General features: G+C 42.0%; 1 protein-coding gene across 1 annotated transcript in view; it reads right to left on the bottom strand.

Moving 5' to 3' along the window:
- Nucleotides 1–17,538, bottom strand: part of katnal2 (katanin p60 subunit A-like 2) — a 37,494-nt gene that overhangs the window by 4,652 nt on the left and 15,304 nt on the right. The window contains exons 6-14 of the mRNA XM_052035779.1: nucleotides 11,912–11,998; nucleotides 11,689–11,787; nucleotides 11,309–11,386; nucleotides 10,681–10,779; nucleotides 10,535–10,598; nucleotides 8,940–9,058; nucleotides 8,201–8,292; nucleotides 6,590–6,700; nucleotides 2,678–2,840 (exon numbers count right to left, since the gene is read on the bottom strand). Of these exons, the coding sequence (XP_051891739.1) occupies nucleotides 2,678–2,840; nucleotides 6,590–6,700; nucleotides 8,201–8,292; nucleotides 8,940–9,058; nucleotides 10,535–10,598; nucleotides 10,681–10,779; nucleotides 11,309–11,386; nucleotides 11,689–11,787; nucleotides 11,912–11,998 (912 nt within the window). The remainder of the gene's footprint in view (nucleotides 1–2,677; nucleotides 2,841–6,589; nucleotides 6,701–8,200; nucleotides 8,293–8,939; nucleotides 9,059–10,534; nucleotides 10,599–10,680; nucleotides 10,780–11,308; nucleotides 11,387–11,688; nucleotides 11,788–11,911; nucleotides 11,999–17,538) is intronic.

Raw genomic sequence — 17,538 nt, 5'->3', positions numbered from 1 at the left:
TCGTCAGCAGAGACAATTATCCTACATTTCCGAGTTCACAACTGACGTCCAACATGTCTCCGGAAAGGATAATGTTGTTACTGATGCACTTTCCAGACCAACCATCCACAACCTATCCTTGGGTGTCGACTACACGGCCCTGGCTGACGCACAGCAAGCCGACGATGAACTGCCCAGCTACAGACCCGCAGTCTCGGGTCTACAGCTCCAAGATTTCTTGGTTGGTCCAGGTCAGCGGACCCTACTTTGCGACGTTGCGACTGGTCAGCCCCGCCCTACAGTCCCTGCAGCCTGGCGGAGACGCGTTTTTGACTCGGTACATGGGTTGGCGCACCCGTCCATCAGATCTACTGTCCGACTGGTCGCCAGCAAGTTTGTCTGGCATGGCCTGCGCAAACAGGTCAGTGAGTGGGCCAGGACTTGTCCGCACTGCCAGACGTCAAAAATCCAACGACACACCAAAGTCCCACCACAGCAGTTCGAGCCTACACGTAGGAGGTTCGACCACATACACGTCGACCTCGTGGGCCCTCTGCCGGTTTCAAGAGGAGCCCGGTACCTCCTTACCATCGTGGACCGGTTCACGAGGTGGCCTGAGGCAACCCCCTCCTGACTGACATCACAACTGATTCCTGCGCCCGAGCGCTGCTCCCAACTTGGGTCTCACGTTTTGGCGTTCCGGCCCACATCACTTCAGACAGAGGCATCCAATTCACTTCCAGTCTCTGGGCTGCATTAGCGAACCTGCTAGGGACGCAGCTGCACACCACCACGGCCTACCATCCTCAATCAAACGGGTTGGTGGAACGTTTTCACCGCCATCTAAAATCGGCCTTGATGGCCCGCCTGAAGGGTCCTAACTGGGTTGATGAGCTGCCTTGGGTCCTGCTCGGCATACGCACTGCCCCCAAAGAAGATCTCCGCACTTCGTCAGCTGAGCTTGTATACGGGGCACCACTAGTTGTCCCCGGGGATTTCATACCTGCCCTTCGGGACCAAGGGGAACAACCCCCAGCAGTCCTACAAAAACTGCGCGAGAAGCTTGGCGCCTTGGCCTGGATTCCCACCTCATGGCACGGTCAAGCCCCATCCTGCCAGCCCAAGGAACTACGGGACTGTAAGTTTGTTTTCGATCGCAGGGGCACACCTCGGGCGCCATTGCAACGACCATATGAGGGACCGTTCCGAGTCATACGGAATAACGGATCCACTTTTATTTTGGACATTGGAGGCAGGGAACAGGTTTTCACAGCGGACCGCCTCAAACCGGCCCATTTGGATCTGCAACAGCCTGTCGAAGTTGCCACACTGCGACGCAGAGGCCGCCCCCCTAAGCGGCAGCTGGCACAGCCCACGGACCTTGGGGACTGTCTCGCCGGTTCTGGGGGGGGTTGTGTGGCGACTCACCGTCTAGTCAGGCGAACCGGCTCGGCAGTCGGGTCGCGCGGTGTTGGAGCGACGAGGCCCAAGATGGCGGCGGGCCTCGTCTTTCCGAGCGACGGGGAGAACCCGCGCGCGGGAAAGTCCTGATGATGTAGGACTTACGTCATTGCCGGTTTTTTTGGGCGGGAGTTTTCTCCCTTAAAGGGCCCGCGCAAGGCGGGAAAATAAACCAGTTCTGTTTGGCAACCCTCCGAGTAGAGTCTTTTTTTTATTCCGCGGTAGCAACCGCTACAATGCCATGATTCCAACATTACAACAGCGAACACACTTAAAGAAATTACCTTGTGGGCCATGAAATGAATTTCCTGTTTTCATTTCAGATTTCTAATATCCAGTAACCTGTTCCTGTAATTGTAACCCTTTGTCTGCCTCCTTTCTGTCCTCAGCCTTTCCGGTCCACTTTATTTTTGTAAGGTTCCTTCCCGGTTGTCGAAATTTTCTAGTCTTTTTGAGCAATTATGCCATTTGATTCTTTTGTCTGGTTTACTTAATATTACATACATATCTTTTCTTAGTTATTGAGTTGTAGAGTCATAGAGCTATACAACACGGAAACAGATCCTTCGGCCCAATTAGTCCACGTCGACCAAGTTGCTTAACTGAGCTAGTCCCATTTGCTTGTGTTTAGCCCATGTCCCTCTAAACCTTTCCTACCTACGTATCTGTCCAAATGACTTTTAAAAGTCATAATTGCACCCGGCACTATGACTTCCTCTGGCAGTTCATTCCATACAAGTACAAAAAAGTTGCCCCTCAGGTCCCTTATAAAATCGTTCTCCTCTCAAACCTATGCCCTCTAGTTTTGAACTCCCCTACCCTGTTTTCCGTCAAAGGATAAGTAGTAGCTACCTATTACAAACCTTACCATTCTTCCTCATTATATTTTTCTCTTTCTGCCTCTTTTTCAGATTATTTAGTTTCTTCAATTTATATTTTTTCTTGGGAGGTTGTTATAAGTTAAATATTTTTCTAGATTACCACTATTATCAAGCAACCAGAGGTTCAAAACAACCAGAAAAGACCTGTCAGCCAGGGATAATTTTTAAAATTATGTTCCAAAGGCTAAACAGCATTGGTAAAAACCTTTTCACCCCTCAGTCCATCCTGCTACAGTGTATATCAGGATCTTGAAGATTACAACCAATCAATAACAAAATCATTGTCTTGCATCAACAACCAATACAATAATGTCAATACACACAGTTAATTATGTTTATGTCAACGTAATACTCACTTGTCCTAGTAAACTATAATCCAGTTCAGTCCGAAGCTCTACACCACCACTGTTGCTCACAGGAGGCAGCCAGTGCAAGATCATTGCCTGCCGTGCTTCCTTGGAAGGAAGATCTACCAAAATTCGTTTCTCCAGTCGCCGTAACATTGCATGGTCCAATTCCCTGCAAAAAGTGGATAAGTATCAGTAGATAATTTGTATAAAAGGCATTCAGAAGTTTCGTCTAGACTGCTGTCAATGAGTCTATTGCTTGGAACTTTTGAAGGATCCCCTTCAACCTCTTGCCACAACTTCAGTAAAAACCCTGAAGGAACTGTGCATGGCAATTCACATCTTACAAATGTTGCATGCTTCAAAGGTTCCCTCTGACAACTTTGTCCTATCCTATTCTGCTAGTATGAATGAATCTGTGTTCAGTAACACTGTATTCCATGCCAATAAACCATCAACATTTAATTTGCAGGCTGTTTGAATGTGGGAATGTACCAAATAAATCATATATTAAAATTTATCAAATAAATCACATATTGAAATTTTCACAGTTGAACCAGCTATATTTCAATTTCAGATACAGCAACTATATTTTATTAAGTCAAAAAAAACATTAATGTTGATTTCATGTAAATAGAACCACAGTTTGCACCGACTATAAATTTTCACAAAGTAAACTAGATAGCAGCCTGGCAGTATGACCCAATTAAAAGGTTTATATTCTTAGATTTGGGTCTCAATGTGCTCCATTTCAATGCCTGATAGTCAACTTGCTCAGCTTTAATAATCCAGGCTTGTTCAAGTACCTGTTAATTTTCTCTCATTATTCCTAAAAGCTTCGCCACGACCAATTAATTAGCCAGCAATTTCCAGTTTTATCTTCCTTTTCTACTTTTTTTTAAAAAGTTGGGTGAAACTTTACAAACCTCTAGAACTCTGACACCACCCTTTTAAAAGCAATTTTGGATACATCCTATCCCGCTGGGGAACGTTCTAGTACCCCCTTACCAGCTTATCCAAACACCTGGCAACTTCCTATTTTACCATAGCTTTGGAAAAGTCTTCTTCTGCAATTAACACTAATGCAAAACATTTGTTTGTTACCTCAGCCATGTCTTCTGCTTCCACCAATAGATATCCAATTTGGATCCTAATCACCCCATCCTTCATTTACTTTCTCTGATAAATACAGATGACCCCCGCATAATGGCCATTCGGGTAGACAATTCACTAATCACTTCTCAAAACTTTGAGGTATGAAATAAAATTCACTCTCACAGAATTTATGTGGAAAAAAAATTAAACACAATTTCAATTGTTTTTTCAATTTGCGTTTCTTGACACATGCGCAGATGACATAGCTTTACATTATGGGAAATCATAACAGACCGCTCCCTAGGAACACAACCCCCCTGTAACATGGAGGTTGCCTGTATAGACAGAATTGCATCGAAAAATGGAATCTGCTTCATCCCTACAGTTTTGACTTAAATGGGCTTCCTGTTCATCATTACCAACTCTTTCAGGATACTTCATCCCTGATAATCTCTCACAATTAAACCCCATTAAATATCCTAATACAATGATTAACTGTTCCCAAAAGTTTACAAAATCCTCCAATAGACTGTAGATACTAAGACCAAAACACAAGGTTTAATAGAAAAATAATAAATCAATAAAAGACATGTACAAACTGTCCTCAATTAACTTCTGTCTCTCTAAATGCTGATTCTGTTGGGAAAGTCATCAACCTGAAACATTAACGATTTTTCTCTCCACATATGCTGCCAAACTTGTTGAGTATCTCTGGCATTTGGTGTTTTTAACTGTTGATTAATGTTGTTTCTCAGATCTTTTTCCAATAATTTGTCCACCATGGATGATGACTGGCTTGTACGTTCTTAGGCAGATCCCTTCTTCTTCAAAGAACAGTACCACGTTAGCCATCTTCCAGTCCTCTGGCACTATGCATGTAGCCAAAGATGATTGAAAAAAATGATAAAGAACTATTTCCTCTCTTTGAAGAGCCTGGGATTGGACCTGCATTTAACCACTTTTAAAGATGCCCAGAGACTTAATATGTCCTTTTTCTCTATGTTTATCAATTCTAAAACTTCACATTCTTTCTCCTTAACGTCACCATCTGAACTCTACTTGTGAAAGCAAGACCCAAAGCATTTGTTTAAAAATATATAAATTGTCCACCTTCAAATACAGGACATCTTTTTGGCTTCTAATAGAATTTACTCTTTCCTTTGTAATCTCCTTTTCTTCCATGTATTCTTAAAACATCACAGGGTTTTTCCTAATTTTACCTGTCATATATTTGTATGCACTCCCATTTGCCTCCCAATTTCCTTTTAAGTTTCAGCCCAACAGCTGCTCTTCTGGAAGCTTTCTGCAGTGTGTTTGTTTTTTGGCCTTATGTTCCTCAAATTTCATAAGTAGGGTGTGTGGGAGGAGAAAGGTGTGTAGATTTGGAATCCTTCCCTTTCTTTTATTAGGAAGACTATCTTCTGCCTTCTCACTGTCTTCTCCATCAAAGTCTTCCACTGCTCCAGCTCCAGTTTACCTTCACCTAGCTGCCTTCTGTCCACTTCTGTTAAATCATATCTTAGCCTGGTAAAATTGACCTTACCCTGATGTGTAGCTTTTATTCCTGACCTAGCTTTATCCTTGTCCATTACTGTGCTGAATCTAATGGAATTAGGATTGCTGTCTCAAAAAATTGCCTACCCATTTCCACCACCCCATTAGTCTTCCCGTAACCCAAGTCTCTCCCTCTTGCTGAGTACTAATTAAAAAAATTCTTGCAGTAATTAGGTTACAGTGGTGTCTGTAAACTTTTTAATTATGTTGTGACATCAGAAGAATAATGATAGCTAATACTGCAGTTATTGAATATAAGCAGTCTTCATAATGTACCAGAACCCTGGATGGAGGATGGTGTTCAGTCAAGAGTAGCCAAAGAGGGAATTTAGCATTTGAAGCAGAACATTTCTTACAGCAGCAAAACAGAATGATTTTTGTTGTCCTAATATCGAACTGAGTAAAGTTGTCACTCATCCATAACGTATGGCATGTCCTAGTCCATCCACCTACACACCATGACCAAGAAAGCTCACCAGTGTCTCTACTTCCTCAGGAGGCTAAAGAAATTTGGCATGTCCCCTTTAACCCTTACCAATTTTTATAGATTTACCATAGAAAGAATCTTATCAGGAAGCATCTTGGCTTGGTATGGCAACTGCTCTGCCCGAGACCGCAAGAAACTGCAGAGAGTTGTGGACACAGCTCAGCACATCACAGAAACCAGCCTCCCCTCCATGGACTCTGTCCACACTTCTCACTGCCTTGGTAAAGCAGCCAACATAATCAAAGACCCCAGCCACCCTGGACATTCTCTCTTCTCCCCCCTCCCATTGGGCAGAAGATACAAGAGCCTGAAAGTATGTACCAACAAGCTCAAGGACAGCTTATATCCTGCCGTTATAAGACTATTGAACAGTTCCCTCTTGACCTCACAATCTACCTCGTTATGGTCTTGCACCTTACTGTCTGCCTGCACTGCACTTTCTCTGTAACTGTAACACTATATTCTGCAATCTGTCATTGTTTTCCCTTGCACTACCTCAGTGCACTGACGTGATGAAATGATCTGTGTGGATGACATGACAAAACAAAGTTTTTCACTGTACCTCGGTACATGTGACATAATAAACCAATTTACTTATGTCACACAGGCTTTCAGACAACAAAATCAAGAGTGATTACAAATACAGCAAACTTGCATATGTTGACCTAGTTTGCTGATGACTTTACTGAATAATAGCTCATAAACAAAAGAACAGAAGTAAATCAAGAATGAGCCAAAGAGGACAAATCAGTGTAGGGATAAAACTATAAAAACGTGTTTCTCACCAAGGCATGTTAGAAGCTGCCAAAACAAAGACAAGATCATCAGATCGAGCCAAGCCATCCATTTGGACCAGGAGTTCGGTCTTCATCCGTCGGCTTCCTTCATGTTCTCCTCTGTAATGGAAGACTAAAATGGTTTCCTCAGAGACCTTTTGTTTTATTTATTATTTTCTAGTTATTTTATGCATTGCTCTCCATTAAGTTTTCCTCCCAATAATACTAGCTGAAGACTTACTTCTGCTAAAGCATTATGATTCCAATCTTTCTTCTTTTCTAAGCCATTATTATTCATTTTTTCCCCATAAGGGTGGTGTTTGAAAAAAATACGTGTTATTGAAATTCAAGTCAAAATAAAGCTTGGTTCTTCATGCAAGGAAAACATTTCCTCTTAGGGCACAGGAATGGCACAATGCCTTGTGTAACATCGTAAGTAGCAGATTGACAGGCATAACAGAAATGCTTGTAGGAGAAAAGTGTTTCTGGGACCCTCTTGTACTTGTCTGCGGCTGGTTCAGGACAGCATTGGTGAAAAATGCAAATGCAAGAGACAGGATTTTTTTTTAAAAAGTGGTAACAATTCAAAGGGACTGCTGGAAGAACTCAGCAGGTCAAGCAGCATCTGTGGAAGCAAAGGGGTGGTCAATGTTTCAGGTCAAAACACTGCATCAGGACAGAGGGAAGACAGCCAGTACGCAGAAATGAGAGGGAGGGGCGAGACAGAGGCTGGTAGGTGATAGGTGGAACCAAATGAAGCGGGGAAAGGGGTGATGACGACAGATGGAGTCAATGGGGGAGGTAGAGTGTTGAGACAGAGGCTGTTAGGTGACAGGTGGAAACAGATGTGAAGAAAAAAAAACAGCGTCTGTCTCAACACTCTCCACCACCAACCACCCACCCAGCCCCCCATCTACCCATTGTCCCCAATTCATCTGGTTCCATCCATATCACCCGAAAGCCTCTGTTCACTCCTCCCTCTCACTTCTATGTATCAGCTAAGTCCCCTCTATACACTCTGTCCTGATGCAGGGTCTTGACCCGAAATGTCGACCATCCCTTCTCCTCCACAGCTGCTGCTTGACCCACAGAGTCTTCCAGTAATCTATTTTCTCGTCCAGATTCCAGCAACTGCAGTCTGTTGTTCTCAGTTCAAAGGGATAGATGTGATAAACTTGGCTGAAGTCTGTACATCACACTCTTTTAAGAAACTGGCTGCAGTAATGAAAAGACAAGAGGATTGGCCTTTTGCAAAATTAATTCAAGAGGCATCTTTGCCAAGCCAGTCTCGAGTTTGTGACAATCTAGCGATATGGTGATGTGTCATTAATTAAAAATATTTTCTTCTTTATCATTCTGGAAGTCAGAGTAATTATCCCTACTTCTCCTCTCTTTCTGACCATCAATATATGTTCAGATGGGTTATTCTTGCAGATACGCAAGGAGTAAGGAAAGAGAAACTGGTAGCCACAATCTTTACCAATCAATTCACTGCTCTTAAAAAGATGGAACTCATTGCAAAGAAGTTATGATATGAGGAATTACAAAGAAATAAACTTGGAAATATGAGATAAATGGTAGTAAAGCTTTTAAAAATTTCAAATGATCAACAGCACTGACCCTGGAACACTACCACGCTGGCTCATTACTGATTCCAACTCATCTAGGAAGATGGTGGAGGGAGCATGAAATCGAGCAAGTTCAAACAGCACCTGGGAAACACAAGGAATACACTTCAAAAAAATGTCAGAACAAGAAAAATACTATCCAGTCAGGGAGAGAGGGAGAGGAACATTATTTGAACAGTTTCCAAAGGGTGGCACAGTTACATTTCACGAAATATCTAGTGCTGATGATACCAACATTGGTCTGGGAAAGGCTGTTTCTTTTCTAACAGTCTTTTGTTGGACCTCTTGTCAAGATGTACAAGCTAAAAATTTAATCACAAGATAGGTTTGGATAAAGAAGCCCCTCCAATCAACTTAATCTTACTCTTCCAGAAAACCAAATCTATCGCCCTTTATGATATATTATCTGTAGTCCTGCTTTGATTTCCTAAACCAGCTATTTATTATTCTTGTGCAGGTTTGACGGCAGATATGAAAAAACTGATTAACCATGGATATTGAGGCTAATTTGCGGGGTATAACTGAATATTCCTGTTGGGTTCACTAAATAATGGTCAGGAAGATCACCAATATTTTCTTTTCCCATTGACAAAAATAAGCTAAATATGGACTTTTCAGTATGGGTCAGTGCCATAATCACATATTCCATTAACTGTACTTACAGTTAAGAAGCTTAACATAAAAACAGTTGTTGTAGAAAAACACGTGACAATACATTGAATGCTCCTTACCCGGACAAGTTTCTCAGAATCACCCCTCCATTTGCTGACAATGGTAGAGGCTGAAATGTTGAAGAAGGTTGTGTTACATTCGGTGGCCACAGCCTTTGCAAGCAATGTTTTTCCGGTACCTTAACAAAATGCAGTTATTAATATTACACAAGGTGACACTGTAAGAAAAGATTTTTTTCCACCTTCATCGAAAAAACACTTCTTTTAGAAATCATAATCTTTGCATAGTTTACAAAGTTATAGCAACAATGGAAACATAATATAATCATAAGCTATATCAGCTTGCTGCTCATGGACTAGAACATCAAGTAAAATACTCTGATGTAACATTTGGGAACCGATTCTTTACTGAACCAATGACTTAACAGGTGAAATGTACCATCCTGTGCAGCTCAGTTCCACATGAAACAGAAAACCTAAGTTCCATTCCTCTTTGGTGCCGACTTAGTTAAATGTAGCCTCAGAGCAGCTAAAGGTGTTCCAATTACCCTTAGCACACTGAAATGGCAAGTGGCAAAAGAAAAAGAATCAGTCAGCATTTCCACTCATGGATGACAGTATGTATTTGTAGCTGACAGCTGAGTGAGCATAACTGCATTACCCATTGTGGATAAATGGCCTGTCAACATTTATTCCCTAGGTACACAAACAGAATTGGAAGCTTGCCAACTTCATGGGTCCATACTTCAAAAGTCAGCCCTATGAGAAAAGGACGATGAAGGAAAGAAAAAAATAAAATTATACATTCCAAAGATTAACAGAGGTCTGGTTAACAAAGTATGTAGTCAAAAGTTGTCCTAGGCTTGATCTGTCCTTACCTAGATTGAGTTGGATGATCTAAAATGGAGCAATTGTTGGTGACCAGTGTCCTCATTCTAATGTTGTTGCCTTGTACCAACTTGTCCCTGCTGCACAATACTGTCCCCAACTATATGGTCCAAGATCCTGGAAAATGTGGACCATGTTTCAAATCTCAGGAGCCACCTCTCAGTAAAGGCAGATATTGATAATGAAATCCACCACTGCCTCCATTATGCCAGCTGTGGCTGTCTGAGGAAAATGTTTTCTAAGGCCAAGCTTTCAGATCTAGCACAGAGCTCACAGTCTGCAGGGCAGCAGAGATCCCCTGCCTCCTGTATGCTTCAGGGATATTGATTACTTGCAGCAGGTGCCCCGAAACACTGAAGAGGCACCAACAACCCTACATCTGCAAAGTCCACCAAATCCATTGATAGGATAGGTGAATAAAGATCAACATTCTCTCCCAGGCCAACATCCTCAGCACTGAGGTTCTAATTACCCTTAGCCAGTTCCAACAGGCGAGCCACATCATTCACATACCCAATACCAAACATCCAAAATATGCATCCTTGTTGTCTGAACTTCATGAAGGCAGCAGTTAACAAGGTGGATGGAGGAAATGCATCGGCCTAGAAATGCATCAAATACTTCCCACCCCAATGCCTGCAGATCGCACATTGGCCTCATCAGCCACTTCAGAAGTGAAGTGGGTTCTAAAGGATTACCCAAAAAAAAGACTGGAAACTTATCAATAAAGAACTTGTTTCTCAATGACAGGTCATCAAATCCCTTACCTGGCGGCCCATAAAGTAACAGTCCTTTCCAGGGGGACAGAATTCCAGTAAAGAGCTGAGGATACTAGGAGATAACAAGTATGAAACTAAGCATCATTTGAATAAGACATAAACAGAGGTCAAGCTTTCTTTTTAAAATAACTTGCCTTAATAGGGTATACAACAGCCTCTTTAACTAGTCGTTTGGCTGGCTCCAATCCAATAATGTCATCCCATCTCACATTTGGATTATGAAGATAGATATCCTTAAATAAATATAAAAAAATCCAATTTTATAAAATTTTCCTTGAAATTGAAAATATTATTTTAAATTTCTCTCAATAGGAACTATTGGACTCATCTATAAAAGACTCTTTCAGTGTGAAGTTTTAAAATAGCCACAAAAGATCCTGGTAATATCTAAAAGAGGCTCTTCCATCAGATGGGCCTTTTGCATATTTGTATCATGATCCGATTCAATTTAGGTTTACAGGGTTGACCTTTCCATTGCTACTATGTTACATTTAATGCTTATGTGTTATACTTACTGCTTGAAGCTACCTATACTGAAAGGGGTCGTAAATACTTGCCAAACAACAGCTAGGTGTATAAAGTCTATTTTTTATTAATCTGGATCATGCACTAGGTTATGAGTGTCTAATCTTCATTTAGCATGTTGAAGGCTCACACATCTATAACATAATTAAAGTGCAGACTGATTTAAATTCCATTACACATCCTAGTTATTCAAAATTACATGATACACATTTTGAAATTTATATTTCCATGGCTTACCCTGCTAATAACAACAGCAAGATCTCTCATTTCACCAGTTGTTCCTATGAAGGCACCCAGAGGTTTTATTAATCTCTCCTACCAACATAAGATAAAGTTTCAAGAAGAAATGCATGAGTAGTTTTAGGTCATTTAAAAAAATGTGTATAAAAGTCAAGCACCAATCAATGAAAATAAAAGAAAATTCAAATGCCTACTTGCCCTTTTATTTATGGAACTATGTTTTAAAACAAAGTATTTAAGAGTTGATGTTCATTATTGTTTGATCAATTTAAAAAAAAGTCATAATTTCAAAAATCTGACATCATCCATTCCATTAGATGAAAGGTAACTTGGAACACTATGTTCAATACATTTACACAATTCATATTCTGACTCACTGATGGGTCTTGGTTGTAATTCAGACTGTTTACTGCTATTTCATTCGATGAATCTTTAACAGCATCTTGAATCATGCCACGTAAATCAATGATCTGGCCCTGAGAACAATTTAAAAAAGGAAACAAAATAAAAATCAAGAAAACATGCACAATTATCAGCACTGTTACTTGGAATTTCTCACCTAACATTCATATGTCTAAAAATGACCAAAGCAGAACCTACCCCTCTGGGATGAAGTCCATCTCCAACTTTAATGGTGGACACGTTCAAACCAAACTCTGAGGTTTCGGGAGTAGATGGCCCATTCTCCTGTATCAATCACCATAGCAACACTATTATTATTGTTAAAAGATCAAAATGATCAACTCAGCAATGATGCTGCTAAAATATGTGGGAGTTTGTGAACACTGTTGTCTAAGACAACTACATTTGCAGTAAATGTCTGCAGCTCAAGGCTCTTCAGCATCATGTCAGGGAGCTAGAGTGCAAGTAGCAGATACTGCGAGACATCAGGGAGAGAGAAAGTCATCCACATCATTTGCTTCAGGAAGCCGTCAAACCCCTGAGATTAAACGGAGATACAAAAGTCTGCACATGCTGAGGACTTGAGGTATTGAGTTATAGGGAGAGGTTGGACAGGCTAGGACTTTATTCCTCAGAGAGTAGGAGACTGAGAGGTGATCTTACAGGGGTGTATAAAATCACTCAGTCTTTTTCCCAGAGTTGGGAATCAAGAAGTAGAGAGCATAGGTTCAAGGTGAGATGAAAAAGAGTTAATAAGAACTTGAGGGGCAACTTTTTTTTTACAAAAAAGGTGGTATCTATGTGGAATCAGCTGCCAGAGGAAGTGGATGAGGCAGATACAATAATAACTTTTAAAAGACAGTTGGACAGGTACATGGATTGGAAACTTGTAGAAGGTTATGGGCCAAACGCTGGCAAATGGGACTAGCTTGGATGTGGCATCTTGGTCGGCATGGACCAATTGGGCTGAAGGGCCCATGTCAGTGCTGTATGACTCTATGCTGGAATTGGAGCAACACCTTATATTCCACCTGGACAAATCTATAACCCAATGGTATGAACATTGAATTTTCCAATTTCAGGTAACCCTTACCTCCCACCCACCAGCTCCCTTACCTTCCAATCCAGCTCTGGTCTTCCCATTTTTGTCCCTTTTCTCATACCCCTCCTCCAGCTCCCTATCACCCATTTTTGTCCCCTCTCCCTCCCGGTTTGATCCACCTACTACCCACACATTTCACCCACCGGATCCTTTCCCCCATCTGCTCTCTCCCCTTATGGTTCCCAATGTCACCTTCCTTAGTTATCAGATTCCAGCACTGGTAGCCTTTGTGTTCGCACAAAGCAGCTCCAAGCAGCTATCCCCACCTTCACCCTCCCCCTGCCCGGCTCCATCTGCCACCAGCCCCCCCCCCCAGCCTCTGTCTCCCAACTCCACCCTTCCCCCTGCCCTACCTGCCTCCACCTGCCATTCAAACTTCACTCCTCCTCAGTCCACCAATCATCCACTGGCCCCTGTCTCATGGCTCCCCTTCTCCTCATTATACTGATGATCTTCCCTCGCCACTCTCAGTCCTGATGCAGGGTTTTGATTGGAAACATCGACCATTCCTTTCCCCTCAAAGATGCTGCTCGACCCACTGAGTTCCTCCAGCAGATTGTTTCTTTGCCCTCTTAGATTAAATATCTTGGAATTGAAATGTGCTCAGAGACAGGAGAGTGTGACTGTAAGTGAAGAAGAAAAAGGGATCCGAAAGCAATCTAAAGAGTTTGAGCAACTACAGGCTAAATTGTTACCTCTACGGTCCTGCTTTTCAATTTTTGGATCATTATAGTCATAGATACAGCACAGAAACAGGCCATTCAGCCCACCGAGTCTGCACTGACCATAGAACAGTACAGCATAGGAATAGGCCCTTCGGCCCACAATGTCTGTGCCGACCATGATGCCAATTTAAACTAATCCCACCTGCCTGCACATGGTTTATATCTCTCCATTCCCCCTGCCTGTTAATGTGCCTGTCTAAATGCCTCTTAAATATTGCTATCATATCTGCTTCCACCACCTCCCCTGGCAGTGCATTCCAGACACTTACCACTCTCCATGTAAAAAAAAACTTTTCCCCCTCTCAGCTTAAGGCTATGCTCTCTAATATTTGAAATTTCCACCCTGGGAAAAGAGTCTGACTATCCACCATATCTATGCCTCTCATAATTTTATATACTTCTATCAGGTCACCCCTCAGCCTCTGGTGCTCCAGAATAAACAGTCCAAGTTTCTCTAACCTCTCCTTATGGCTAATACTCCCTAATGCAGGCAACATCCTGGTGAGCCTCTTCTGCACCCTCTCCAAAGCCTCCACATCCTCCCTGAAATGCAGCAAACTGAAGGGCACACAATACTCCAAATGTGGCCTAATCAAAGTTTCATAGTGCTGCAAAGTTCTTATAGAGCTGCTAACTGTTATAGTCAATGCCCCGACTGATAAAGACAAGTATGCCATAAGTTCCTTCAGCACCTTTTGTGTAATACTCCTTCTTTATCACCCTATCTACTTGTGTTGACACTTTCAGAGAGCTATGGACTTGGACCCCAAGATCCCTCTGTACATCAATGCTCCTAAGGGTTCTGCCATTTACTGAATATTTACCTCTTACATTTGACCTCCCAAAGTGTAACACCTCACACTTTGGTATTGGTATTGGTTTATTATTGTCACTTGTACCAAGGTACAGTGAAAAGCTTGTCTTACAAACCAATCATACAGGTCAATTCATTACACAGTGCAGTTACATTGAGTCAGTACAGAGTGCATTGATGTAGTACAGGTAAAAACAGTAACAGTACAGAGTAAAGTGTCACAGCTACAGAGAAAGTGCAGTGCAATAAGGTGAAAGGTCACAACAAGATAGATCGTGAGGTCAGAGTCCATCTCATTGTATAAGGGAACTGTTCAATAGTCTTGTCACAGTGGGGTAGAAGCTGTCCTTAAGTCTGGTGGTACATGCCCTCAGGCTCCTGTATCTTCTACCCGATGGAAGAGGAGAGAAGAGAGAATGTCCCGGGTGGGTGAGGTCTTTGATTATGCTGGCTGCTACATCAAGACAGTGAGAGGTAAAGACAGAGTCCAAGGAGGGGAGGCTGGTGTCCGTGATGCACTGGGCTGTGTCCACAGCTCTCTGCAGTTTCTTGCAGTCCTGGGCAGAGCAGTTGCCATACCAAGCCATGATACATCCAGATAGGATGCTTTCTACGGTGAAAGTTGGTGAGAGTCAAAGGGGACAAACCAAATTTCTTTAGCCTCCTGAGGAAGTAGAGGTGCTGGTGAGTTTTCTTGGTTGTGGCATCTACGTGATTTGACCAGGACAGGCTGTTGGTGATGTTCACTCCCAGGAACTTGAAGCTCTCAACCCTCTCGACCTCAGCACCATTGATGTAGACAGGTGCATGTACACTGCCCCCTTTCCTGAAGTCAATGACCAGCTCTTTAGTTTTGTTGACATTGAGGGAAAGGTTGTTGTCATGACACCATTCCAGTCGTGAGTGTATAGGGAGTAGAGTAGAGGGTTGAGGACGCAGCCTTGTGGGGCACCAGTGTTGAGAATAATCGTGCTGGAGGTATTGCTGCCTATCCTCACTGATTGCGGTCTGTTTGTAAGAAAGTCAAAGATCCAGTTACAGAGGGAGGTGTTGAGTCATAGGTCTCGGAGTTTGGTGACAAGCTTGCTTGGGATTATTGTATTGAGGCAGAACTGTAGTCAATAAACAATAGTCTAACGCATGTATCTTTAATGTCCAGATGCTCCAGAGCTGAGTGTAGGGCCAGAGAGATGGCATCAGCTGTAGACCTGTTTCGCCGATAGGTGAATTGCAGTGGGTCCAGGTTGTCTGGTAGGCTGGAGTTGATGCGTGCCATGACCAACCCCTCAAAGCACTTCATGATGATGGATGTCAGAGCCACTGGTCGGTAGTCATTGAGGCACGTTACCTTGCTTAACTTTGGTACAGGATTAAACTCCATTTTGCCTGGATTAAACTCCATCTGCCATTTCTCCACCCATATTTCCAACTGATCTACACCCTGCTGTATCATTTGACAATCCTCTTCATTATCCACAACTCTGCCAATTTTTGTATCATCTACGAATTTACTAATTAGCCCACCTATATTTTCTTCCAAATCATTTATGTTTTTCACAAAACAACATCAGGGAGCTGTAGGGAGCAACACCAAACTGGAAATTAAAGCTGCATATACATCAGCAATAACACTGTGGAGGAAGAATTCCTGGAGTGTGCATGAAATGGCTTTTTGGACCAATATATTAAGCAGCCAAATATGGAACAGGCTATCCTACACAAAGAGAACAAGTTAGTTTATAATCTTGTTATGCAAGGTCCATCAGGGAAAGGAGATAGGATGCTTCATTAAGCAGGAAAGTGAAGCAGTTCAATTCAAGATTAGCGACCTAGATATAAACAAAGGAAACTAAGAAGGTATAAAGAGTGAGTTAGCTGTGATAGACTGGAGTCCTTCATTAAAAGACATGATACCGGACAGGCAACATTTGAGGAACAAAGTGCAGATATTACAAAAGTTATACATTCCTGCCAGGCATAAAGATACTAAGGGAAAAGCGACACAACCATGGCTAATAAAAGAAGGATAGTATTAAATTCTTAGAGGAGTCATACAAATTTGTCACCAAAGGCCTGAGGATTGAGAGCAGTTCAAACGTCAGCAATGAAAGACAAAGAAATTGATTAAGAAACAAAAGCAGAGTATGAGAGTAAATTTGCAGGGAACATAACAGTGAACTGTTATAGCTTCTATAAAAAATAAAAAGAAGTCAAATGTAGATCCCCTACAGTGAGAAACAGGAGGATTCATATTGGGAACAGGGAAATGGCACAGCAATTAGACAAATACTTTGGTTCTGTGTGTAGGGAAGAGGGCATAAGTAACTTCCCAAAGTGGTAAGCAACCAAAAATTAAATATACCAAAGGAAATTATTATTAGAAGCAAATTAGTGCTGGAGAAATTAATTGCACTGGAAGTCAATAAATACTCAGGAGCTTATAATTTACATCCCAGAGTGTTAAGTGCTGTAGCCATGGAAATATTGAATGTATTGGTTATCATTTCCCAGAATTCTGCACATTATGGAATAGTTCCTGCAGATTGCAAATGTAACACCATTATTTAAAAATGAAGGTAGAGAGAAAACAGGAAACTACAAATCAGTTAGCCTGACATCACTTGTAGAGAAAATGCCTGGAGGCTATTATAAAGGACACGATAGGAGAACACTTGGAAAATATCAAAGGGATTGGACAAAGTCATCATGGATTTCATGTCTGGGGTTTTTGAGGATATAACTGGTGGAGTAGATAAGGGAAAACCAGTGAATGTGGTGTATTTGGACTTTTGGAAGACACATATAGAAGATTGGACAACAAGGTTAGAACACATGGAATCAGGGTAAAATACCGACATATAAAAAGAATTCCTTAGCTGACAGAAAGCAAAAAGTAGGAATAAATGGATCTTTCTCAGGGTGGCAGGCTATGACCAAAAGGGTACCACATGGATGAGTGTTTGAGACCTAGCTATTCACAATCTAGATCAATGACTTGGTGGGGGTGCGGTGGGGGGGGGTGGTGGTGGTGGGTGGGGGAGATGATGGTATTTGGCAGTGGGGATCGGTGCTGGGGCCTTGTATTACTTATCAATAACTTGGATGAGGGAACCGAATGTAATGTTTCACAACACCATTAAACTGGGATTGTTAATTATAAGGAGGACGTAAAGAGCCTTTAAGG

This window comes from Pristis pectinata, chromosome 2 (genome assembly GCF_009764475.1).
Source record: "Pristis pectinata isolate sPriPec2 chromosome 2, sPriPec2.1.pri, whole genome shotgun sequence".
NCBI classification, from domain to species: domain Eukaryota; kingdom Metazoa; phylum Chordata; class Chondrichthyes; order Rhinopristiformes; family Pristidae; genus Pristis; species Pristis pectinata.
Note: the sequence above shows the minus strand (reverse complement) of the source record. Positions and strands in the feature narration are given on the sequence as shown.